General features: G+C 45.9%; 1 protein-coding gene across 8 annotated transcripts in view; it reads right to left on the reverse strand.

The window, feature by feature from the left end:
* DAPK1 (death associated protein kinase 1) overlaps positions 1 to 24,754 on the reverse strand; it is a 212,205-nt gene that overhangs the window by 32,461 nt on the left and 154,990 nt on the right. For all 8 annotated transcript variants that reach the window (XM_059924486.1, XM_059924487.1, XM_059924488.1 and 5 more), the window contains 7 exons: positions 24,380 to 24,478; positions 23,452 to 23,550; positions 21,767 to 21,865; positions 20,677 to 20,874; positions 19,135 to 19,332; positions 15,124 to 15,222; positions 7,202 to 7,279 (listed from right to left, as the gene is read on the reverse strand). In XM_059924486.1, coding sequence (XP_059780469.1) covers positions 7,202 to 7,279; positions 15,124 to 15,222; positions 19,135 to 19,332; positions 20,677 to 20,874; positions 21,767 to 21,865; positions 23,452 to 23,550; positions 24,380 to 24,478 — 870 coding nt within the window. The remainder of the gene's footprint in view (positions 1 to 7,201; positions 7,280 to 15,123; positions 15,223 to 19,134; positions 19,333 to 20,676; positions 20,875 to 21,766; positions 21,866 to 23,451; positions 23,551 to 24,379; positions 24,479 to 24,754) is intronic.

Consider the following 24,754-nt stretch of genomic DNA (forward strand, 5'->3'; position numbering starts at 1 on the left):
CATATTTCCCCGTTAGCTTTAACTATATACTTTAAATATTTACACAGGAAAGTGAGCTCCCATTTGTATTCTTGCCCAAAGCTCACAAAGTAATTGAGCCTGGACAACACTGGTCCAAGCAGCTGTCCTATCTCACCTGGCCGCCAAGACCACCTTCTATCTGGTCTCTCGGTCTGAGCAGAGGGAAATTCCTAACCTACTTACTTAACACACCTGGACCAATACCCAATCACCTTACCAAGATCTGTAAAGCTGGGCCTATCTTTCAGATCAGATCTCCTCGGACATCATTTTCTGCCCCAAAGACCACACTCAAACTCTGTTGCTAACCCCATCACCCCCTCCTTTTTGATCTATTTCCTAGAACACACCTGACTCTTTACTGCTTCAGGCCCTTTTCACTCATTCCCTCTGCCTTCTCCCAGCCCTTCCTCTGGTTGGCTCCTCTTTCTCGGCTTTGGGTGTTGGTTTAAACGTCAGCATCAGAGACGCATCCCCACACCAGTAAGTGGAAAGCAGCCACCACCTGCCACCCCCTTGCTTTCTCTCATTTCACCCCGTTTGAATCCCCTACACTTACACCAGGGGGCAGCAAACCTTTCTGTAAAGGACCAGGTGGTCTCTGTTGTGACTGCCACGTACGTGTCTAGAAACCAGCCAGAGACAGGAGTAAATGGAGGGGTGTAGCTGTGCTCCAATAAAACTTTATTTACAAAAACAGGTGATGGGCAGGTTTTGGCTCTATGGCCATTGTTTGCCACCCCCTGACCTACCTGGCATTTTCTTATTTGTTTATTGGCTGGTCTTGCCTCTTTTGTTTGCTGTGGTCTCTTTGGTGCCTAGAACAGTTCTTGGCCTATAGTAGATACTGTGACTATCTTTTAAACGAGTATTATTTGGAAACTGCATTATTTGGAAACTGCATTGCTTTTTGAAGGCCTGGTTAATTTGGGTTTCTAGTTCCCTTTCTTCCAGCACCTTTTGCCCCCTGGCAATTTAGCTTTCACTTTCTCACCTGCAAAGGTAACTAAACATCAGCAGATTGACAGAGAGGACCATCTCCAAACTGGGAAAGCCAAATAAGAGCATGGAGAGATGACAGGGCTTTCCACACGTGGCAGGACGCAATTAGACCCAGCAGGATGGGAGCAGCAACTCTTAATTATGCAAATGCAGTTTACTTGTGGTGAATTTTAAATTCTGGGCAAACTCCCAACTTTGTCCTATTTTTCAAAATATTCCTGGGCATGTTTCTTCACTGTCTAGTCTCAGGCTTAGGAAAAGCAACTACTTTAAATATCAGTTTACAGAAAAGCTGATTAGAAGGACAATCAAACAAAATAAAAATAAGCCAACTCCCCAAACCCCCTTGAAAGTAGTATTTTAAAATCAGATGAGAATGGACCTTGCAGTGATAGTAAAAATGGATGCCAATGCAAAATCTAAGTGCAAGCCCTCCCCGCCTGTCATAACATGCACCCCTCCTTTCTCTAGGAGAAGGAGAAGTGGTTTGGCTAAGTAACAACACAATTCTTGGGCAGGTTTGGAGGGCTGAAGGGGGCTTTGTTTAGTAGTGGGGGTGAGCACCGGGGACAGTAGAGGGTGCAGCTCCTTCTTATAAGAAGGTGGTGCCTACAATGCAAGGTGGAATTGTGGGAGCCTCCAGAGACCCCGTAGCAATGGTGTGCTGGAAGACCAGCTCATTGCAGGGGGCTTGTGGGGAGGGGGGGGAAGTCCTGATCTGTAGTGTTTGCTGATTCCTGTGGTGTAAATACCACCACCACGGCTGATTTCAAGCCCCGAATGTGATGGCACTGGACACGCAGCTGGGGAGAGATGTGTATGGTGGGCTCTCCCAGACACTACCTGGGGCCCCAACATGCCACTACCCCCAAATCATCTCCTGTTGAACTGGATCAGAGAGGAAGATGCACTGTGTTCTTCCTACCCTCACAAGCCCCAGCTCGGCCGCCCTCTCCCCCCACCTGCCCAGATGTGCTGGCTGCAAGGGGTCTCACTTCCCCGAAGTCAGCCCCCTGCTCAAAGGATCAAAATCTTCTCTCAGTCTCCTCCGGCCCGCCCTCTGCTGTCCCGTGCTGGTCAACACGATGACTTTTTTTTTTTTTTTCTTTCCAAATTTCTGATTTCCGTGATTGGAAAGAGTCATGCATTCACTAGGGAAGAACAGACTAGAGAGGAAGAGGAAGAATAGACTTTTAAACACATCAAGTTTGTGACTCATCAGATGGAGATCAGAATATCTATGGACATGGGCTTCCCTGGTGGCGCAGTGGTTAAGAACCCACCTGCCAATGCAGGGGACACGGGTTCGAGCCCTGATCCGGGAAGATCCCACATGCTGCAGAGCAACTAAGCCCGTGCGCCACAACTACTAAGACTGTGCTCTAGAGCCCGCGAGCTACAACTACTGAGCCCGCGAGCCACAACTACTGAGCCCGCGTGCCACAACTACTGAAGCCTGCACGCCTAGAGCCTGTGCTCCGCAACAAGAGAAGCCACAGCAATGAGAAGCCCGTGCACCGCAACAAAGAGTAGCCCCCGCTCACCGCAACTAGAGAAAGCCCACACGCAGCAACGAAGACCAAATACAGCCAAAAATAAATAAATTAAAAAAAAAAAAAAAGATCTATGGACACGCAGGTGTGGGCTTCTAGAAGGAGATGAGGGATGGAGGCAGGGTTGGAAAGTCCTCAGTATGTGTCAACAGTTGAAGTCAAAGGCAAAGATGACACTACCCACTGGGAGGGGGTTAAGAGTGAACAGATGAAACCCTGGGACATACCAACACCTGGATCAGGCAGAAGAACAAGATGACTTTGGTTCTATTTCCGAAGAGAAAGCTCCATGGCTTACCCCTAACAAATGTTTAAAAATACGTTCCTAGCCTTGCCAACTGATTAAAGGTGAAAACCACAGGCAACCTTTCTGTTGCTAATTTGGCCCTTAGAAACCAAATGGCATAGCAAGGCAATTTAAGGCCAACTCCCTGCTGTCCCAGACGCGGACTTCTTCCCATGACTGTGCTTAGGATCCACGTGGGGGGGTAGGACTGACGGTGGCAACACCCTAAGGGGTGTTAGGAAAGGTGTAGAGGCAGTTTTTTTGGTTTCCACAATGAATGGGGGAGGGAATACCTTAGACATTAGACGCTTGGGGGTCCTCGCATCCTCCAAGGACAGGAAGTTCCACCCACCCAACATGCTGATGCTGATAACACCCTGGTGAGAAACACTGGCACATATGGAGGAGACAATAACATTGAAAGGAAATGGCGATAAGATGCCCCTAAGTATAAGTTACCCTCTTCCCGTTCCCCTCGCCCATTGTACCGGGTTGTGGACAGTCTCTTCCTGCAGACGATCCCGGTTATGATTGCACATAAATCTACTTTCTTGGCTTTCTGTGCAGGTAGAGGCTGCTCCTTGAGGCAACTGCCCACAAGTCCTCTGTGATGCATTCTCCAGGGATGCACTGGGACATCGCGATCATTTTCAAGAATTAGGTTCCAGTGCTGGGTGTCCCCAAATCCCAAGCAGTTATTTATTTTTTGAATTTATTTAAAAAAAAAAAAGATAGAGTGTGGTTAGAAATGCTTGGCAACCAACTCCTCCCTTTCTGGCGACTCAGAGCACTGAGGTCTAGAGCCGTTCGAGGGAATGACAAAGGCAAGCGAAACGCACGTCTCGCTGAACACAGAGTTGGGGAAAACTCTGCTGAAGGGAATGGGGCTCTGGGTGACCCCGCGGAAGGCGACCCATGCCTGCCACAAAGCCCGTGAACTCACTGGGGGAAAGGACCATCCCTGGCTGGCGAGGAATCAGCACCAAAGAAGCCCTGAGCCCCTGATCGAGCCCTGAGAGCAGATATTTCTGTTTTGGTCTGGATCTCTGCTCTGCACTAATTAGTATGTTGCTTAACCTTGTGGAGTCCAGGTTTCCTGCAGGAACGTCCCCATCTCAGGGATGTAAAATTACATTGCTGCCACACATACCGAGGAGTAAATGGTGGCTGTTACTAAAAATGACTCTCAAGTGTACCCTGCCACATTTGCTATTGCTGACACCCCAACATCTGCTCCCGGGGGTGGGGTGGGTCACAAGAGGAGCCTCCATGGAAACCTCCGTGTTTCCCCAGGACTCAGAGAGTGGTCCACAGGATGCAAGCAAGGATGCCGACTGTGGCAAACACATGGTGCTTGCTGTGTGCAGGCACTGCCCTAAGGACATCATTTACATCACTCATCCGACCCTCATCACCATCCCGTGAGTAGCACTATATTCAGCCCATTTAACAAACAGGGAAAGTGAGGCCCAGGGCTGTTAAACAGTTGGCTAGTTCATCCAGCTAGATGTCAGAGTGGGGACTCCTGAGTCTGTGCTCTCAGCCTTTAACCCATATTTTGCCTCTCAAAGCAAAGATGAGAGGGGAACCTTTAGGTAGATTTTGGGCTCTAACAGGGATGACGTACTATATTCACAGGCATTGAAATGACTTTCTTTGTCTCCTTACAAAAACCACAGGATAATGGTAAAATACTAAACGTAATATTCCCTCTTAAAAAAATCTAGACACCAAAAAACAAAGTGCAAATTAATGGAAGAAAAAAAAAGGGAAAGCCAAACTGGGACCAGGCAAGAACCCACGCCACCCGGAATTCAAAATTCTGGTCTGGAAACAGCCACCCTTCCCTGAGATGCGTGGAGCTGTACCTCCTATATATATTCCTAATTATAATAGTAGTCGAAACATATTACACCCATCCAATCCATCCAACCTCAGCTATCGTGTTGGGTGCTCTCCTTCCTGTCTTTTTTCTGGGCATTTATCTGTTTTTTCCAACCTGCCATAATAGACATCTGGGTTTGCACCCAGCATAGCAATCTGTTTTTAAATAAAAGGAAGGATCTTCCTAAGGGGTAGATGGGCAGTAAAACACAGCACAGTCCAAGGAAAAGCCTCGTCCCTCAGCCAAGCGTGACCTCAGACCACTGGAGATCGTGGTTTGCAGTTGATTTTTGCTTAAAGATGAATAGACTGCACCTTCCCCTGGGTCACTGCTGTATAACAAGAGTTCCTGAGATGGTGAACAGCACTCCAAGAAAGTATGTGGCAGTGGGATTGTCCAGAGTGCTACACTTGTGAGGGGGCTCCCCGTGTGCCAGCTGAGCCCACAAAACACCTGCAAGGACAATGCTGGGGCTCAGATCAGGACGATGGCGCCGGGAGTGGCAGGTGGGTTAAAATCCCACTCTGTGGAATTTGGGAAACCTGAGAATACCTGACTCAGCATGTTTATATACCTGCTAAGGTGTTAAGTCTAATAAAGTGTTTCTTTCTACCAGTGGACCATACTAGAGGCTAAATTATTAACTGTAAAAATGTGTGCTCATCCAGCCTGTGGAAAGGCCAGATTTTGCTTCAGTTTCTTTCCACTATGGATGAATACTATAAAGGGGAATCAATTTAAAACAGCTCTTATATTGTGACAATTTGTCTATGAACGTAAGACTCCACACACGCTCAAATGTGGGGCTCCCTACTATAAAATCCAGCAAAAGTCAGAGGTTGCAAACCGGTGGCCTGAAGTTGTGTTTCATTTGGCTGAATACAGCTTCAAATAAAGTGAATTTTAAGATTAGGAGATTTTATGTGAAAGTTCATTATTGATTTGCTGACAGACTCATAGGTTCCCCCACACCCCCCTTGTTTTGCCTGTAAACAAAAAGTTTTCTCTTGTTTTTCTAGTTCAAATTCTCCCTCACAATGAGACGGTCCATGGTGGTACAGAGTAGGAGAATTCGAAGCCCAGAGTTAATTTAAGTCTTTCCTGTAAGAACATGTGAATAAGGAGGGATCTCTTTCTAGAACCTCTAGATCAAAGGGGAGACTGAACCCCTGCAGTGGCCTGGGGGATCTCAGTGTTTATCAGTTCACAGGATCCAAAGCACAAAGGTGTGAAAATGAATTATCTTCCCCAGGTCAACTCTGAGCACTGGGGAAGAAATCATTCCAACCTACGTATGTGTCCCTTCTCACTCCCCCCTCAACCAGGACCAGGGGACCAGGGGACCACTATGAAAATTCAAACTTTCAGTAGCTGTGAAAGTTACTGTGATTATAAGACATTATAATCTGTCCCCCAGGCACTTTTCAATTTATATGGCAGGATCTTTGTAGGATACCCCAAGCTTATTCTGGACAATACCTTTTCAATGAGCACTTAACTGAGTAATTTTTTTTTTTATTTCTATAAAGTTTGTTTTTTGAAAAATTATTACATGATTATTATAGGAAATTTGGAAAAAAATACAGTAATGTTTAAAGAAGAGTGTTAATTAAAAAAGCAAAATCCAAAGACACCACTGTTACCCTTTTCTTTCCATGCATTTTAAAAAGACATAGCTGAGATTATAATGTGCACATAATTTATCTTCTGCTTTGAAGCCCAGGAACATCCTAAGCAATAAACTCCTGTTACTAAAACCTCTTCAAAAACATTTTCACAGCCCCAAACCACTCTATTTTATAACTTCTGTCAATTTACTAGACTTCATTGTTGGTCATTCAATGTTTCCAATTTTTATTACTGTATTATAAATAACACTGCAATGGACATCTTTGTGCATAGAACTTTTTTCTCTGCGTTTCTTCCATTTCTTCAGGATAGAGTCACAGACATAGAATCCCTAGCTTAAAGGGTGTGACTATTTTGAAGTCTCTCAGTACATACTGCTATGATGTGGGCTGGAAAGGTACACCTTCATTTACTTATTTTTGTCACGTTTCCTCAAACCTTAGAGCAACAATGTTTGATAAACTAGAGCACAAGTGATATCTTGGAGCTCAAAACATTAAGAAAGAAAGAAGCAGAGTCAGCTTTCTCATTTCCCCTCTACTTCACAGTGGGGAGGGGGCAGGTATTACAAAGCGGGTAGGAGGAGGGAAACCAGGCAGAGTGACTGCAAAGAGGCCAATGATTTCCAAGTCTCGATACAGAAGAAGAAATCAGAGAGGTAGCCAATGTGTTCATGCAAATCGATATGCAAACCACAGCACAGGACCAGTGCCTTTTGGTACTACCTGTGTGTCCAAAGCCTCTTTTGTTCATCCTCGTAATTTACAAGGGAAAAAACAGAATCTTTCACATAAAAACAGAGCATTTCAGACCACAATTTCTCACCTTTCGGAGTCTTGTGAGGAGACCGGCTACGTGCTCATGCTGTTCCGATTTAGCAAGATCTTCTGCTGTCTTTCCATCCTGTTGGAGAAAAACGATTAGTATTTTCCTTCACGACAGAGAGCTGTGTTTTCCATACACCAGTACTGCCATCTGAGGCAGAAACAGTGTGATAGGCATCAGAAGCAAATAAGGTGGACAAAAGACCATGTCCTGGATTATTTCCCTGTCTGTGGAATCCTTATTTCACTTGATTGTCCAAAAAAAGGAAGATAAGAAGTAGAAAAAACCGTGCATCGGTGCTTTGAGGTCCAATGGCGAGACGTCTCAGGCCCACAGGCTTTAATCAAACCGGGCACCTCGTCAGCGGGCAGATTACCCTGCGTCCTGAGCCTCCTCTCTTCAGTTAGGCCAACGATAAAGACTGTCATTTGCTGGCAAATTCTAGTTAGTGGAAGCTAACGTCTTAAAATCCTTCCTTGGACAATCTGCAGCACTCCTATCAAGCTAGCTACTGGTAATTACTGTGCATTTCAAAGAAAAGGCTGATCATGCAGCTCAATAACAAAAAAACGAACAACCCAATCCAAAAATGGGCAGAAGACCTAAATAGACATTTCTCCAAAGAAGATATACAGATGGCCTACAGACACATGAAAGAATGCTCAACATCATTAATCATTAGAGAAATGCAAATCAAAACTACAATGAGATATCATCTCACACCGGTCAGAATGGCCATCATCAAAAAATCTAGAAACAATAAATGCTGGAGAGGGTGTGGAGGAAAGGGAACACTCTTGCACTGTTGGTGGGAATGTAAATTGATACAGCCACTATGGAGAACAGTATGGAGGTTCCTTAAAAAACTACAAATAGAACTACCATACGACCCAGCAATCCCACTACTGGGCATATACCCTGAGAAAACCATAGGTCAAAAAGTGTCATGTACCACAATGTTCATTGCAGCTCTATTTACAATAGCCAGGACCTGGAAGCAACCTAAATGTCCATCGACAGACGAATGGATAAAGAAGATGTGGCACATATATACAATGGAATATTACTCAGCCATAAAAAGAAATGAAATGGAGGTATTTGTAATGAGGTGGATGGAGTTAGAGTCTGTCATACAGAGTGAAGTAAGTCAGAAAGAGAAAAACAAATACAGTATGCTAACACATATATACGGAATCTAAGGAAAAAAAAAAAAAAAAGGCCATGAAGAACCTAGTGGCAAGACGGGAATAAAGACACAGACCTACTAGAGAATGGACTTGAGGATATGGGGAGGGGGTGGGGTGAGATGTGACAGGGTAAGAGAGTGTCATGGACATATATACACTACCAAATGTAAAATAGATAGCTAGTGGGAAGCAGCCGCATAGCACAGGGGGATCAGCTCGGTGCTTTGTGACCACCTAGAGGGGTGGGATGGGGAGGGTGGGAGGGAGGGAGATGCAAGAGAGAAGAGAAATGGGAACATATTGTATATGTATAACTGATTCACTTTGTTATAAAGCAGAAGCTAACACACTATTGTAAGGCAATTAAACTTCAATAAAGATGTTAAAAAAAAAAAAAAAAAAGAAAAGGCTGAGTTTTACAATTTTGATCTGAAGATTTTCGGTGAACATAAAAAGAGGAAATAAGGGTCCACAGCACTTTGGTGTTTGCTTTTTAGAGAATTTTCACAGGGCTGCAGTTTCACACTGAACGAATTCCTTTCTGTTTCCAGGCCGTGAACATGCACGATGATGGCTAACATTTATTGAGCGCCTCCTAATAATCTCAGTGCGTCGTGTGCAGTAACCTCAGAGCCACTCCAGGGCGGCAGGAACGCGGGCTGTTCACGCACTACCGAGGAGGGAACCGAGGCTGAGGGATCTTTCTGCTGCAGTTTTAGGAATTATTACAAATTTAAAAGTAGAAAAGATGAGAGGCAACTTCAAAAGAAATAAAAGCAATATTTTTTTAAATAAGAAGACTAAGGGGCCTTTGGCCCATCTCTCAGTGTTCACCAGTGACAGTTAAAGTTCTATTCCCCGGGGAGGCTGGGGGAATGCCCGGATCTGACTGACAGCACACCTGCCAATCTCTCAACCCAGGTCACAATCCCTGCCATCAGATCAGCTTTTCTCAGCCTCGGCACTACTGACGTTTTGGCCAGGACGACCCTCTGCTGTGGAAGGCTGTCCCGGGCGCTGTGGGGTGGCTAGCAGCACCTTGGCCTCCATCACCAGACACCAGTAGCATTCCCCTTCCACCAGCTGTGACAACCCCGTGTTTCTGGACATTGCCAAACGTCCCCTGGGGGGGTGAAACTGCCCAGCTGAGAACCACAGCCGTACGCTGTGGTCGAAGCTCAGGTGGGCACTCCGGAGGAGGCGTGCTTTACAGTCATGCCACCCACCTCTCTCTGCCCCCCTCAAGTCCTGAAATGGCTCCAATGGGCAGACGAAAGCTTCTGGTTTGCTTTGGGGTGAATTAGGTAATTTGTCAGGCACCACATCCAAACCAGGGATGCATGCCAAACTGTCTAGATCCTTCCTGACATGATAAGAACAGGCCTTGGTTCCCAAATCTCACAGCACATTGGAATCACCAGGGTCTTTAAGAACTCCTGCTCCCGGGCTCCCACCCGTATGCTCTGCTTCTACCTCTCTGGGGTGTGATCTGGACATCACCAGGGTTCGAAAGCCCTCCCAGGTGATTCTATTGTGCAGCGAAGTTTTGGGACCATTGCCTTAGTTGGAAGAAATCTGAGCTTCGACTTAAATTTTCTGTCCTCTGGTGTGACTGGCCATGAATTTCCCTTGAAGACCTCAGATCTGCATAGCACACAGACAGAGGATGTTCACTGGCAAAGTTACTCTCCACTGTTAAGTCTCTCAAATGTCAGGAAAGCAGCCATCAATAACAATTCCTTACATTTGCACAGCACTTCACAGTTTGCAAAACATGTTGCTCTAAAGGACACTGTTTGGGCTTCCAAAAGAAATGTCTGCCAGTGTAGTAGAAAGAGTTTGAACTTTGGAGTGAGAAGGACCCAGGTTTAAGTATGGATTCTGCCCCTCCCCAGCTGTGTGGTCAGTCACTCGGTCTCCTGAAGCCTGGGTTTCTTCATCTACAGCATGAGAAATGACACCCTGACTGCATAGGTTCTTGAGCAGATTAGAGAAAACCAAATGGAAAGAACCGACAAAGTACCAGGCACAGAAAAAGCAAGCAGCAGTAATCATCAAAAAAAAAAAAAAAAAGAGCTGAGAGTGTCCCAAAACTCCCTGACTTTCTGTCCAAGAGGGAAAAGGGTAGGAGCTGGATCTCTTCATTCTGGCCCTGTGCTACCATGCACCCCTGAGCAAGTTGCCAGCTCTGCAGCTGGCCCACGAGCGATCCTAGCACTCACTGCCCTGCTTGTCACACACAGTGGTCTGGGAGGTCTCACTGAGAAGGCAATATTTGAGTCAAAACCTGAAGGAGGTGAGTGAGCAAGACATTTGGATACCTGAGGAAGTCTTGCAAAGAACAGCAAGTGCAAAGGCCCTGAGGCAGCAGGATGACTCTCATGTTTGAAGAATATCAAGGAAGCTCGTGTGACTGGTGTAGGTGGAGCAAGGGGAGGAGGAGGAGAAAGACATGGGGACAGGGAGGCAATGTGGATCTTTAGGGACATCCCCATCACGAGGACTTTTACCCTGAAGGAAGCTCTGAACAGATGAGGGACATGATCTGACATATGTCTGCACAGGGTCAGGCAGGCTGCTGTGTGAGGAACAGACTGTGGACAGGGCAGGATGGGAGCAGGGACACCAGTTAGGAGACCAGGACAAGTTACACGTGATCATGGCCAAGGGCGCACAGCCTCATGGGAGAATCAGGGGTCAATTCCAACAGAGCAAGAAAGGGGGCGAATCACACCCACTGAAGGGGACTGGGAAAGAGGAGTTGTCCCAGGGCTCCGGTTGAATACTGGAAGATGACAAGGAGTTAGTGTTCCAGAATCGTCCTGACACCAATATCACGCACTACTATGTGCCTGGGTGCCCACTAGGCACTGAAAGGCTCTCCCTGTGAAGGCAGAAGCATGTCTTATTGCCTCACGGCAGGGGTATGTGTGTGTACGTGGGGGCACTATGTGCAAGGGGTGGGGCTGGAAACAGAGGAGGCTCCAGAGGGAAGGAACAGCATGTGCCAACTGGATGAGGTGGGAATGAGCGAGGTCCCAGGACCTGCAAATAGTCCCACTCAGTTTGGTATAGCCAAGGGGGTGCAAGGTGAAGAGTGATGTGGGCAGTGGGCAGGGACCAGGCCATGGAGGGCACATCCTGAAGGCAACGGAGCCCCGGGATGATTTGCAACTGGAGCCCACTGCAGACTGGCTTTTCCAGAAGGATGAATGTGGTGCTGGGTCGGAACTGTCAGGAGGGCCATGAGGCTACAGGTGAGGGACCAGTTCCGAGGCAGAGCTGGTCCTGGGGGAAATACACAGTGAGATTTGAACCAAGTGGAGGCAGAGGACAAAGAGCTGTGAGTTCGAGAAGAATCCAGGATGTGGCCACCAGCGTGATGCCAGGGAAGAGAGCATCCATGTTTCCTGGACCAGACGACTGGATATACGCAGAAGGCTTTTGCAAAGGGCAGACACTGAGGGAGGAGAGCAGACCCGGAGGGAGAGGATGCAGCATGGAGGTGGGGGGCCTTCCAGAGGTGGTGTCCACCAGGCTGGGTCCCAGCGCAGTGCTCAGGGGACAAGTGGGGCTGGAGACTCGGACGTGGACCTGAGTTCTCAGGTGCAGCTGCAGCCCTGGGGCTGGTGAGAGGAGCAGGGGGCAGAGAGCGGGAGGGCAGCCGGCCAGGGGGGTGGAACAGCAGCAAGAAGACTTGGAGCTGGAGGAGGGCAGCAGAGATGGGAGGGGAAGCAGGGGCAAGTAGGATCTTCTTATCCAAGGCCAGAGAGAGTGTCAAGGAAGTGCCGTGTCCTGGAGAGATAACTAGACATAACTGCTGGCACTTAGGTGAGAAAGACAACAGAGAAAGGTAAGGAAGGAAGTGATTATAGTACAACAAAAGTCAGAGTGGGGCTTCCACTGGGGGCAGGGGTGGGGGTGAGCTGCAGCTGGGACAGGCCACCAGGGGTTTCTGGGGTGGCCTCGAAAATTCTACCTCTTGACCTTAGTGGGGTTACAAAGGTGTTTGTCAAATCCACCAAGTTTTACTTTTGCTCATGTCCTTTCCTTAAAAAAAATGTTTTATTTTACAATAAAAAAGTTTTGAAGGCGAGGTGACTGGGGCTTCTGCAGAGTCGAGGGAACTCCGGGAGTCGAGGACAGACTGTGGTGGGTGGAGGAGAGGTGGGAGGGAAGGAAAAAGAGGATCAGACCTTCAGAAGACTCTTCTCAGTTATCCCGGCTGAGGACAGACTGGGAGAGGGAGGGTAACAGCTAGAGCCGCTAGGGTCGAGGGAGGTGGTGCCCGATGGGAAGAACCCTGCGGTCAGGCAGAGGGGAAAAGCTGGCCCACGAAGAGGGCTGGGCTGTGCCGTCCAATAAGGCGGCAGCCCAGCCCACACGCGGCTCTGCGGGGCTGGAAACGAGGCCGAGCTAAGATGTGCTGTGGGTATAAAACGTACCCAGATTTCGAAGACTTCAATCAAAGAACTGGAAGTATCTCAATAATTTATAAATACTGATTACAAGTCAAAATCATAATATTTTGCACGTTATTGTGCAAAATACATTACTTTATATGTTACTTTTAACATATTAAAATATATTAGTGAAATGAATTTCCTCTGTTTCTTTTTCCGTGTCAGATGTGGCTACTAGAAGGTCTAGTATGACACAGGCAGCAAGCTGTCCTTCCATGGAGCCGGCCTCAGCCCGCAGCACGGCGCCTCTGTGATGACCCGCACCCTGCGCGGAGCCCACGTGGCTTCCCCGCCCTAGGAGACCCCCGTCTCCACCATGCCTGCTGGGGGGGCCATGCACGTCCAGCCCCACCAAGCCCCACCTCGGCCGGGCCAGTCCGGGCCGTGCTCCAGCTCAGCCAGGCCAGGGCCTTCCTTCTGTCTCCACTCTCTCTGCGGAGTGCTCCTGACCCCCCTGGAAACGTCCCTGGGGACTCTGGCTCTTAATTCTCACAGGTCCCATCCAGTAACTGTATATTTACTGCTGTGACCCCTGGGTCTGACTCTCTCCCGTTAGACTAGAGTTTCCCGAGGGAGGGCCAGCTTGCCTGACTTGGTCCCTCTGTGTTCCCTGTTCTGTGCCTGGTGCACAGTGTATGCTCAGTATCTGCTGAATGAATAAACGACTGAGGTCCCATGAGGTGGACCCGTAGGGACCAGGGAGGAGCGTCTGCAGTGAGCTGGGAAGGGTGGGGAGCAGGAGTTACACCCGAGGGCCTCTTGAGGGGGCGGCCAAAGGCAAGGGGAGATGACCGTGGGCTCACAGTGGTCAGCGGGCAGCCCAAGGACCCAGCAGAGGCCGAAGGTCACACATTTGAGAGGTCCCGGCCCACACTGCCGGGTGGGCAGGAGCAGCTGCTGGCATCTTCACAGCCATCCTCGACAGTTTACTTTTTATGAGGCAACATCTGTAACAAAAAAATACTTCTCCCCATCAAAATGTACATCGGTGCTCTACCGTGGAGTAGCTGGACTGAGTGCCAAGACATGGATGGTCAGGGTTTGAAAATGGCACGTCAGGTCATTGCACGGCGGCAGGTGGGCTTGTGATGGGCGAGGAGGTGCCCTAAGAAGGGACAATCCCAGGTAGAGTGCTGGTAAGCACTGGGCCTGCAGAAGAGCCCAGCTCGAGGCTCAACACTGCAGAGAACAGACCCACTGCTTGTGGGGAGGGAATCACATCCCTGTCACATTAGCGCAGCCAGGGAGGCAATGTCCTAGGCCAAGAGCCAGTACCTATTTTCTGTCACGGGCCAGGTAGCAGATATCTGGGGCTCTGAGGACCATAGGGTCTCTGTTGCAATTGCTCCTCTGCCCTTGTAGAGTGAAAATGGGCACAGACAATGTGTAAACAATGGGCGTGGCTGTGTCCCAGTAAAACTTTATTAAAAGAAGCAGGCAGCAGGCTGAATTTGGCCCGTGGTCCATAGTTTGCCAACCCCTGTATGACTCTCCAGCCTCAGAGCCCTGATTTTCCCAAGGTTGGCCACCATATTTCAAGACTCCAATGGGTCTCCTTAGAGAAACACTTTATGTCAGCAAAGTCCTAGTGAGTTTTAGGAATCTCCCACATGAGCAAATGGAGACTCAATCCACTGTTGGGCCTGAAACAACTCAAATGATAATGTTTCACTGCAGCAGTAAAACAGCAACCTTATCTCTTAGCGGACATATTTTTCCTCTTTGGTATTTCTTGAAATGTGAATCAAAGGGTTTCTTCTGCAGAGAGGTACCAGGTCTGGAACGGGGAATGTCGGGAGCGAGACACTTAAAGAAATGAGATTTAAAGAAATCTCATTTTAAAATATGTCGTGGGCCTAAGAGCAAAGCTGGACTTTTTAAAAAAGAGAGAACAGCTCTTGTCACCTGTTCCCTCCACGCTGGGGGGCCTTCCTCCTCCCTCCCTGTAAGGAGGGGGCACGTTTAGAAAAGATAAACACACAATCTAATAGAAAACACAAAGGCCTGTTGTGTAACACAGGAAACGAAAAGGCCAGTGGGAAACAGCAGGTGTTCCTGGCAGTGAAGGCTTGGTGGAAGAAGAGGATGAGGCATTATTGGGCTCTTAACCCGGGTTTGTGTGGGCAAATGTTTACGTAACTGCAGTGGAGGAGCTGAAGCTTAACGGCAGCCTGTCTGCTCTGGAGTGCAGTTGCCAAGCAATACCTTTCCCCTTGTGCCCTCGAGGCCTGAGGGGTTTGCAGTTGCTTTCTCCTGCCAGAGGGCTACTCACCGAAGTCAGCGCCTCCACGTTGGCTCCCGTCAGACAGAGGTAGCGGACCACGTCCAGAATCCCGTTGTTGGCCGCAAGGTGCAGAGGCGTCCGTCCATACTGGAAGAGACAAGAAAGACCCAGGAGAGTCCTCACGGCTGCTGCTGAGGATGACATTTATGGAGTGACCTCACAGGGCCATCATGGTGTAGGGATCTGGGATCCTCCAAGAAGAAATAGGAGGCGAGGTCTCCCTTCTCCAGAAACTTGCTATCTCCTCGGGGATGCAAGCCAAGCAAAACATTTTCAAGTATTTCTCATTTAAAAGAGTAACTTTAAAATAAAACTTCAAAGGATGAAAGAGTGGGAGGCTTATCATAAGATAACTAAATTAAGTCTCCTGCTGCGCCAGCAGAAAGGAGGCATGAGTCAGGGCTCAAGGGCCCCAAAGTTCCGGAAAGATCTGCACCACAGTTCAAATTTAGATATAGCAAAGGAAAAAGGCATGGAAGCACAGCCACTGAAGACACTCTAATGAGGTGAAATTCCAAGGCCATACCCACCATTTTTTATGCCTATGGGTTCCCAAACCCAAGGCATCTGGAGGAACTACAGTGAACTCATGGGGCGCTGAGGAACATTTTAAATTTTTGATGGAATCAGCAGGTTCAGACACCAGAGAAACTAGTAGCTCCAGGTAGTTCAAAGTCTCAAAGTAGCTGGTACTGCCTTCCTTTCAATGACGTCATGTATGCACAGCAGGGGGTTGGTCGCTGCTGTGATAAGAGGCAAATATCTTGAGAAAATCCATGTAGAACAGGATATAAGGGTGGGGGTGTCCACTCTGAGTCCAAGGTTTGAGGAGTTATGAGGTGCCCAACAAGCATACACATCCCATTAATATACAACTGGGGTTAATTAAGAATGAAATAAAAATAGTTTTCTTTCAATTTATGTGGATCATTTTTTCCCACAGCTACTAAGTTGTTAGGACATAAATACTAGGTTGCTTGGATTGAACGACTTAATAAACAGAACTTTAGGTATTTCTTTTGCTCTGGGGGAGCCATGAAAAAGATTACTAAGACACTATGGAAGTTATGAACTGAGTAACTCTGGATGTCTCTGCTTTATGCTGTTTATGTGCAAATACAGGTTTCTGTTAGGAAGTTAACACATGCTCAGGTAGAATATCCAAACAACATAGAAGGATATATGGTAGAAAAATGAAGTCTCCCTCCCCCTCCCCCTCCCCCAAGTTCCCCTACTCAGAACTAGCCCTACTCAAACCTTCCAGGCTTTTCTCTATGAATCCATAAATGGAGAGAAATAATCTGAAAAGCCAAGACATTAATCACACTCCACCTTCTATTCTGTCCCTTGCTTTTTTCACCTAACAATAGATTGTGAATAATTTTTCATGTCTATAAGGAAATCTATTACGTTCTTTCAGATACCTGAATAATATTCAATATACGGCTATATCATAACTCATTTAGCCAGCCTGCTGAGGATGGACACTTAAGGTTGTTCCATTTCTTGCGATTATAAATAACGCTGCAATGTATGTGCATATTTATGTTTTGTTTACTGTTAGCTTCAAGAGTGATTTAGAAAGCAGATACGAAGTTTTCAAATACCCTAGAGTTAAAGTGAGAAGGAAAGGAAGAGGTTTGGAAGACCTGGATGAAGAGTTTGGATTTCTGTGTAAGGAAGATAGTCTTGGTTACAGGATGCATAGTTTTATAGAAGGGAAGAAGGTCAATGAAGAGGCGTGTGATGAATAAAAGGGACTAGGAGAGTTTACACTTTTGATGGCCCCCAATGACTGACAGAACAAAACCCAAACTCCTTAGCATTACATTCAAGGTCTTTCACCATCTGGATTCAGTGCCGCTTTCTAGCTGCCTCCCTCCTCTTCTTGAAATATGCTTTCCCCTCTTCTTCATCTGTCCAAGTCCTACTCATTTAAAATGATCACCTCTGAAAAGCTTTTCCCGGTTTCTTTAATGTCCAGATGTCCATGTTTCTGGAGCACCTGTACCTCTATCACAGCAGTGATTGCAATATGAGATGCTGTTATATTGAAATGTCTGTGTGTCTGTCCAAAAGCAGCCTGAGGGCAAGAACCATTCCCTGCCGTCCATACCCTGCCTACCCCTACTCCCCACCTGCACCTGGCACAGTGTTGTCACAGAAGGGCATTCATCAATACTTGGCAGGCACGGAATTCTCTTGCAGGCTCCTGGATGTGTGTGCGCATCTGTGTGTGTGTGCATGCACACACACGTGTGTATCGACATGCTTTTTCTACTTTCGCTGAGAAGAAGAGCCAATCCAGAAAGGAAGAAAGGGTTAAGGGCCGTGCACTCTGCATCATCTAGTTCCTCTCCTCTCCCGCATTTCCCGATGTGGTCGAGTAAATAGCCACTCTCCGGATTTTCACATGAGAAGAATGCAGACAAAGACATGTCTGTTTCACTGCAATGAGCGTCAAAAATAGTGACAAGTTCCTGTCACATACTGCTGACAGGGGTAGGATCTGAATGACCATTTTTATCTCTGGGGGAATTGAGTCCAGGTAAGGAAAAGGCAGGACACACCATGGGAAAGGAGTGACAGTCTGCCTGTGGGACACGGGCCGTCACTGTGCCATGTCCATGCTGACAGCTGGTTACTGGGGTGAGACCATGTAAAGCCAGATGTGCTTTCTCGAGAAATAATGCCTTTCTCTTACTTTTCTGTGCATCTTTTAAGCTCCTCTACAGCCCCAATCATGTTTCCTAAAATAAATAGCTAAAAAATGAACAGGAAAACAAGCTGACACCAACCCTTCTGAAGAAGGCGTGAGACCCACAAAGTTACAGTGTACAATGGCCAAGTCAAAGGTATTCAAATGAGTGCCACGAGGTTCCTAAAGCTGCTTTTTATTCATTTAAAGACTCCTGGAAGGAAAGCCAAGGTCTTGATGCTGCTTAATATTACATTTAGTTTCCTCCTTAAGCCACTTATATAACTGACTTGGCAAGGTTAGAATAGGATAAACTAAGAAAGCAACCAGCAGCTAATGGATAAGACCTAGTATATTGGCTTTTCATATTTCCAGAATATGAAGATTACCAATTTCAATTCCCATTAGAATTAATCACATAATATGCAAGAGGACTATTTTTTTGGATAGAAGCATCATTTTCCAGTTGTTTCAGATATTAATTCTTTTTACCTCAAACAAATCATAATAAAATTCTGCTGGTATCACGTCTACCATTTATAAACAAACATTTTCTGCAATTAAAAAATTAATTCCACTTGGACTTTGTTTTTAACGTAATCGTAACAGAATAGTGCTTGCCTTTCATACAGTTACAGGGCTGAAACCACATGAATATCCAACTGTTCTATCATATTTGGTAATGAAAATCTAGATGGTATTCAGGGAAAAGAGAAGGTGTTAGCTAATTTCTAGGAGTCAGCATATGGGGATTTTTATTTCTTTATCATTCACCAAATGATATTATCCCCTTGGTCTTACCAAACTTATTAAGCACAAAAAAGATGTCATGAAGTTTTGACCATAAAACTCTCAGTGGGGAAACTGGAGAAATCTAGCCCTAGGAATTTCAATCACATCATAACTCATTAGGTGTTTCCTGAAGACTTAGTGCTCCAGGAAGATGCCCCAATTTGTACCATGTTCTGATTCCTCTACAGGAGGGGACGCACATGCGTGCGCACGCAGGCACACACACACGCACACACTCTCTCTCTCTCTCTTTCTCGATGCCCATAAATGGTAAGCCGGGCTCAGCAGGAAGTACTTATTAATGTAATTTTCTGTTACTCTAGGAAATTATTCAAAAGTCGGATGTAAAATATACTTAAAGTGGAGAGCCCTATAAAAAGGAACAGGTTCATATAAGCAATACTGACTTCGAACAATGAAAAGATGCAGAGAGAAACTGGCCCAAACCCGGAAACACGTGGACAGACAGACACAGACAGACTCTGCAGGGATCTTCCTTCCAGCTTTACCTTGTTGGAGAGATCCAAATTGCAGCTGGCTTCACAGAGGGCCACCACAATCGGCACGTTGCCGTCTTTGCAGGCCACATGGAGGGGGGTGTTGCCATGCCTGTCTTGGAAATCGACGGAACAGCCCTGGCTGATGAGAGTCTGGATGACCTCCATCTGACATCGTCTCACAGCAAGATGAAGAGCTATGTGTCCGTCCTGCAACAAACACCAGGGGCCGTGAGCGCTTTCGCTTGGGCATGTGGGCCTGGCCGCTTGCCTTTCCAGCTGCACTGGGCCAGGTTTAATTGGCAATGGGACCATTACTGCAAAGCCTGAAGGAGGATTAAAACCGTGAACTTTACTCCTGGTGGGATCGGGGCGAGGCCCCATACATATCACTCTGAATAATCACAGACCAAGCTGACCGTCAGCTTAATTAACCTAGGCTTGGCCAGTACATTCGGGTAGGAAGAGTCCACACTCCTTTCTGTCTCTGAATTTATAGGACTTAAGTTATTTTTGGTACTCCAATGGCCTGTTTTATCAAGTATTTGAAAAACACTTTTCAAAACATTTGCTCAGCAATCTTTACTAACTTCCTAAGTAGAAAGTTTATTATTTTATTTTACAGCAGGAGAAACTGAGAGAGCAAGGCGACTGGCTGTCATGTATATGAGCATCAGCCCGGGATTCATTCCACCTGCTATAGAACCCCCGGTGAAGAAACGTGTTGAGTTTTAGGAGCTGGGTAGAGGGAGTTTGGAAACACTTCTGTAATGTACTTGTTCTAGGGTTGCTCAATGTCAGCACTACTGACGTTTGGGACCTGTCCTGGGAATTGTAGGCTGTTCAGCAGCACCACTGGTCTTTATCTTCTAGATTCCCCACCCTGGCTGTGACAACCAAAATATGTCTCCAGCCACTACCAGTGTCTCCTGGGGGCAAGGTCACCCCACTTGAGAACTACTTCTCTATACCCAGAAAATACTCCACAAGTGGCAGTTCCTATATTAACCACAGTGTGCCAGATCTAACTATACATAGCAACATCACAGCCTCACTGTAAGTACAAGTTCACAATAAGAACAGATCATGCTGAATTTGCTTAATTAAAAAAGGAAAACCTGGCCTGGAATTGAGATTGCCAAACAAATAAGAATAGTTTATGTTTTTCTACAAAATAGCAGGTGATGGAAGTAAATAAACCACCTATTTCTTTGTCTATCTACAAATTAATAGTGTGTTGCCAACTTCAGTCCTAAATGAGGATTTGTCTTGGGCTCTGTGATCATCACTGTACCTGCTCCAAAGCTAAAAAGGCTAAAAATAGAGACCTGAGTCATCTGACCAATTCATAAATTTTGTTACACCCCACAAATGAATATTAATTATTAAACAGAATCTAGAATCACGGAATCTTTGGATAGGAGAAGAGAAAGGATAATATAACTTGTTGCACTCAAGTTTGTTATTTTAGGTAAACTAATTGAGAAGTCTTGTGGTCCCTCCAGCCCCCCAGATCACTTTTCAACGAGTGGGATATATTGACCCACTAAGCACCTTGTCGGATGCATTAAGGTCGGCTCCGTGCTCAGCCAGACACTCCACGATGTCGTGGTAGCCCCTGGCGGAGGCTGTCAGGAGGGGGGTCTCTCCTTCTCGATTCTTAATGTTCACATTGCAGCCAGCTTCACAAAGGGCTTTGGCCACAGAGTAATAGCCGTGCCAGGCAGCACAGTGCAGGGGTGTTTCTTCTTCCTGGCCAAGGAGACAAGTACATAGAGGAGGAGAATGCAAGACTATGAAAGAAAGTACAGGCATGGTGAGAGTCTTGGCCAAACTTGGCAGCAAACTCAAGGCAGCGGATTGAAAGCGTTTGTAGCTATTGGAGCAAAACATTAATGTGAAAAAATGGGCATGGGTCTGGCGGCTTTCCTTAATTCGAATTCAGCTTTCTCAGCATTTTACTGACAACTGACTTTGCGGAGCCCACTGGAACCAGCGGCTCAGCTCTTCTGAACAATAGAGCCTCTGCGTGGGTGGATTTATATCATCTTTCTTGTAAAAGTGCTGTCTGTCCTTTACTTCATTGGAGACTGCTAACCACAGGACAGCACTTCTCTGAGCAAGAACTCTTCTAACAATCTTAATGCCTCAAGATTCCTGTCATGTATATAGCATAAAGATGAGTCACATAAATTGATTACTGCTCTGGCAAAGAAGGGACCAACACAACCAAGCTTTAACAAAAATGGTTGGTCATGAGGTCTACATATTCATGATCAACATCATTAGACACATGTATCTGTCTACGAGAGGCTGCTGTACTGTAGTGGTTACGAACACAGACTCTGGAACCAGACTGTGTGGGCTTGAGCACCGGCTCCACCACTGTTGAGCTGTGTTACCTTGGGCAAGTTCCTGAAACTCTCTCTGCCTCAGTTTCCTCATCTATAAAATGAGAATTATAGGGTTGTCCAGAGGATTAATGAATGAATGTTGGTGCTTTTGTTTGAGTCCCTGCCCTCTGCAATCTAAGCAGAAAACCTAACTTGGATAAAACTCCATAAGACCCAAACATATCATCTGGCTGCCTGTATACCCATGCAAAAAGCAGAAAGAAGTGAGGACATCAGGTACCATGACCCACCTTGTCTTGGAAGTTGGGATTTGAGCCAAAGCTGCACAGTAACTGAACCACATCGGCATGGCCATAGCGAGCTGCCACATGAAGGGCTGTCTCTCCAGACTGCAAAAGACACAGCCAAAGATTCAGAGCCCCCTGGGACCCATCCCACTCCCACCCATGCCTGGCTCCACATCCTCCCCTGAGGTGGTTCCTGCCCCTCTCAGGCCAGATGCCCCTTTGGTGACTGGGCCAAGGACCCTGGGGTGGGGCACCCACTATGTAGCTAGCGTTAAATCCACACACGTGGCTCATCCTGTGTGTGATAACCCTCCCTCCCTAAGCAAGAGTGCATTCCCTTTTTTGTGATAGCTGGTCTCAATTTTCTTTATATACTGACACTTCCAGCTATGTGATTTTTTTTCAAAACACAAAATTCCTTTTTTAATATTAAGTTCTTTAAACACAGGGTTTTATTTATTAGCAAGTTTCTGATTTCATTTTGTCTATGTTTAGAATGTAATTTCTTACATTCTCAGAGATTTTTAAAAACATTACCATTAGCCCATACAATAACATTCTATGAATTAGTAATACATGCAACTTCCTTAAGATATTTTATTTATATCTGCCATGAAACTGTCAGAATAAACTGATCTAAAAACATAACAGAATGAGATACTTGTTGCCACCCGACAGAAAACTGCTATAATAAATGTATGTTGGGACTTCCCTGGTGGTCCAGTGGTTAAGAATCTGCCTTCCAATGCGGGGGATGCAGGTTTGATCCCTGGTCAGGGAACTAAGATCCCACATGCCACAGGGCAACTAAGCCTGCACGCCGCAACTACCGAGTATGCGAGCCACAACTACAGAGCCCATGTGCTCCAGAGCCCACGGGCCACAACGAAGAGCCCGTGCACGTCAACGAAAGATCTTAAGTGCTGCAACAAAGACCCGATGCAGCCAAAAATAAATAAATAAATAAATCTTTAAAAAATAATAATGAAAAATAATAAAAAAAAAATTATGTCTTTAATGTGAATGTCCTCCCTTAGATATGGTGCAGTGCACAATCCATACAACTGTATGTGGCAGCCCGGACTGAACATGACAAATCAGTCTACTAGTAGTAGAATCAGAGAGGGGTTGCATAATGGAATACATAACAGATGAGAAAATAGGAATCTTAAGTTCAGGTCCCAGCCCTGCAATTAATTCACAGGGCCTCTGTGTGGACTGAATGAAACATGGGTACGTGAAAGTAAGGTACCTTCCTAAACCAATAATTTTGATAACATCTTTACCCCAAAAGCCTTACTTTACAGGCATTGTCTCATTAACCCTTCTAGTGCCAGTGGTCGTAAGGTCAGCACTGTCAGTCACATCAAAGAGGAGGAGAATGGTAGAGATGTGCACATGGCGGGTCAAGAAGAGGACCAGGACTCAGGTCACTTTCTGGTTGTCTTTCTGGCTGAACTTTGAGTTTTCATGTTATGGGGAAGATAGTTCACTGCTTATATAACATGGCAACCACTTGGCAGATTTCAGCTAAAATCAGATTTTAATATTAGACTAAGCCACCAGCAAAAAGAAACTTCTACTTAAATTCTATGTAGGAAGATTTTGGTCCTGAATCCTTGTTCTTTGGGTCATGATGCAGATGGCATGCCTTTTATTACTTTCCTTAAGAAGAGAAGTGGCCTTACCTTGTCTTTAACATCCAAAGGGCATTCGTTCTCATTGAGAAATTTCAAGGTATCTACGTGGCCATGCCGAGAGGCCCAGTAGATGGCATTGGATCCACCCTGTACAAAAACCAAGGCAGAGTCACATTCCCAGACTGGATCTGAATGCAAATATCACTCAGTTGCTCTATTTCCCTTCCTATGTGATGACAAACTCCAAAGGAGCAACTCCCAAGAGGAATAAAACCCCATTTCACTTTTCAGTTTGACAAAGGGACCAAGGTTATGTAAGACATTAACATTCCAGGAACCTGGGTGAAAGGGATAAGGGAGCTCTCTATACTATCTCTGCAGATTTTTTTGGTAAATCTAGAATTATTTCAAAATAAAAAGTTGTTTTTCTTTTCCTAAAACCTTCATTTCAACTTCTGGTTAGAATTCCCTATAGGGCCAGATCTAGTCCATTTACAGCTCAGTTGAAAGTCTATGGAAGCTGATGACAAACCCGTTGTAATGACGATTAGCTGATCATCACTTGTGTCTACACTTCCAATGTGGTCTACACCTCAAAGCATATCCTCCTTAGTCTGTTGCCCTAATTAATGTGTGGGCAAATACATTTCTGATGAGATTAATTGGATAATTAAAACATTTTCAATGTGACATCAAATAACACCGCTGAGTAAATATGATCAGTAAGGAGTCAATCTGGGGCAGGACACGAAGAAAGGATGATGTCGAGCAACAGAGCCACGAGGAAGATGAATGTTTGCCTTTTTCCCTGTAACATGTTAGACAGGAACAGGCTATTCAAGTAGTTCATCTTCCTTTATAGGAAACTGAGATATAAAGTAGGGCATATGTGTTATTTTTCTCTATTACCTTTTGATTAGAGACATTTGGAAATACTTAAAAAATTAATTCATTTGCAATAAAACAGAATTATGACCTTATCCTGGATATCGATTCTTGAGCCTCTTTTAATGAGCAACTGTAGTATTTGAATATTCCCACAGCCAGCAGCAATAAGTAACGGTGGTGTCCCATGCTGGAAAAGGCAAGAAAAAAAAAAAAACTATTTTTCAGGTTTGGTAGGAAAGGAAAAACCCAAACTACCCCTGCTGCCCCAGACACCTTCCTGTGTCTCCACAGACACAGGACACATTCCCGTGCTGCGTGACAGGAATGGAAGACAGTCAGAAGGACACAACATCTTCCTCTTTTGGATTCACAATCAAAAGTGACATTTTCATTTGCACGATGAGTACATTTAAAATTTCATGGTTAGAGGCGCGTGCTAGGTGCGTGTAGAAAGGCCCTCAAT

This window comes from Balaenoptera ricei, chromosome 6 (genome assembly GCF_028023285.1).
Source record: "Balaenoptera ricei isolate mBalRic1 chromosome 6, mBalRic1.hap2, whole genome shotgun sequence".
In the NCBI taxonomy this organism is placed as follows: domain Eukaryota; kingdom Metazoa; phylum Chordata; class Mammalia; order Artiodactyla; family Balaenopteridae; genus Balaenoptera; species Balaenoptera ricei.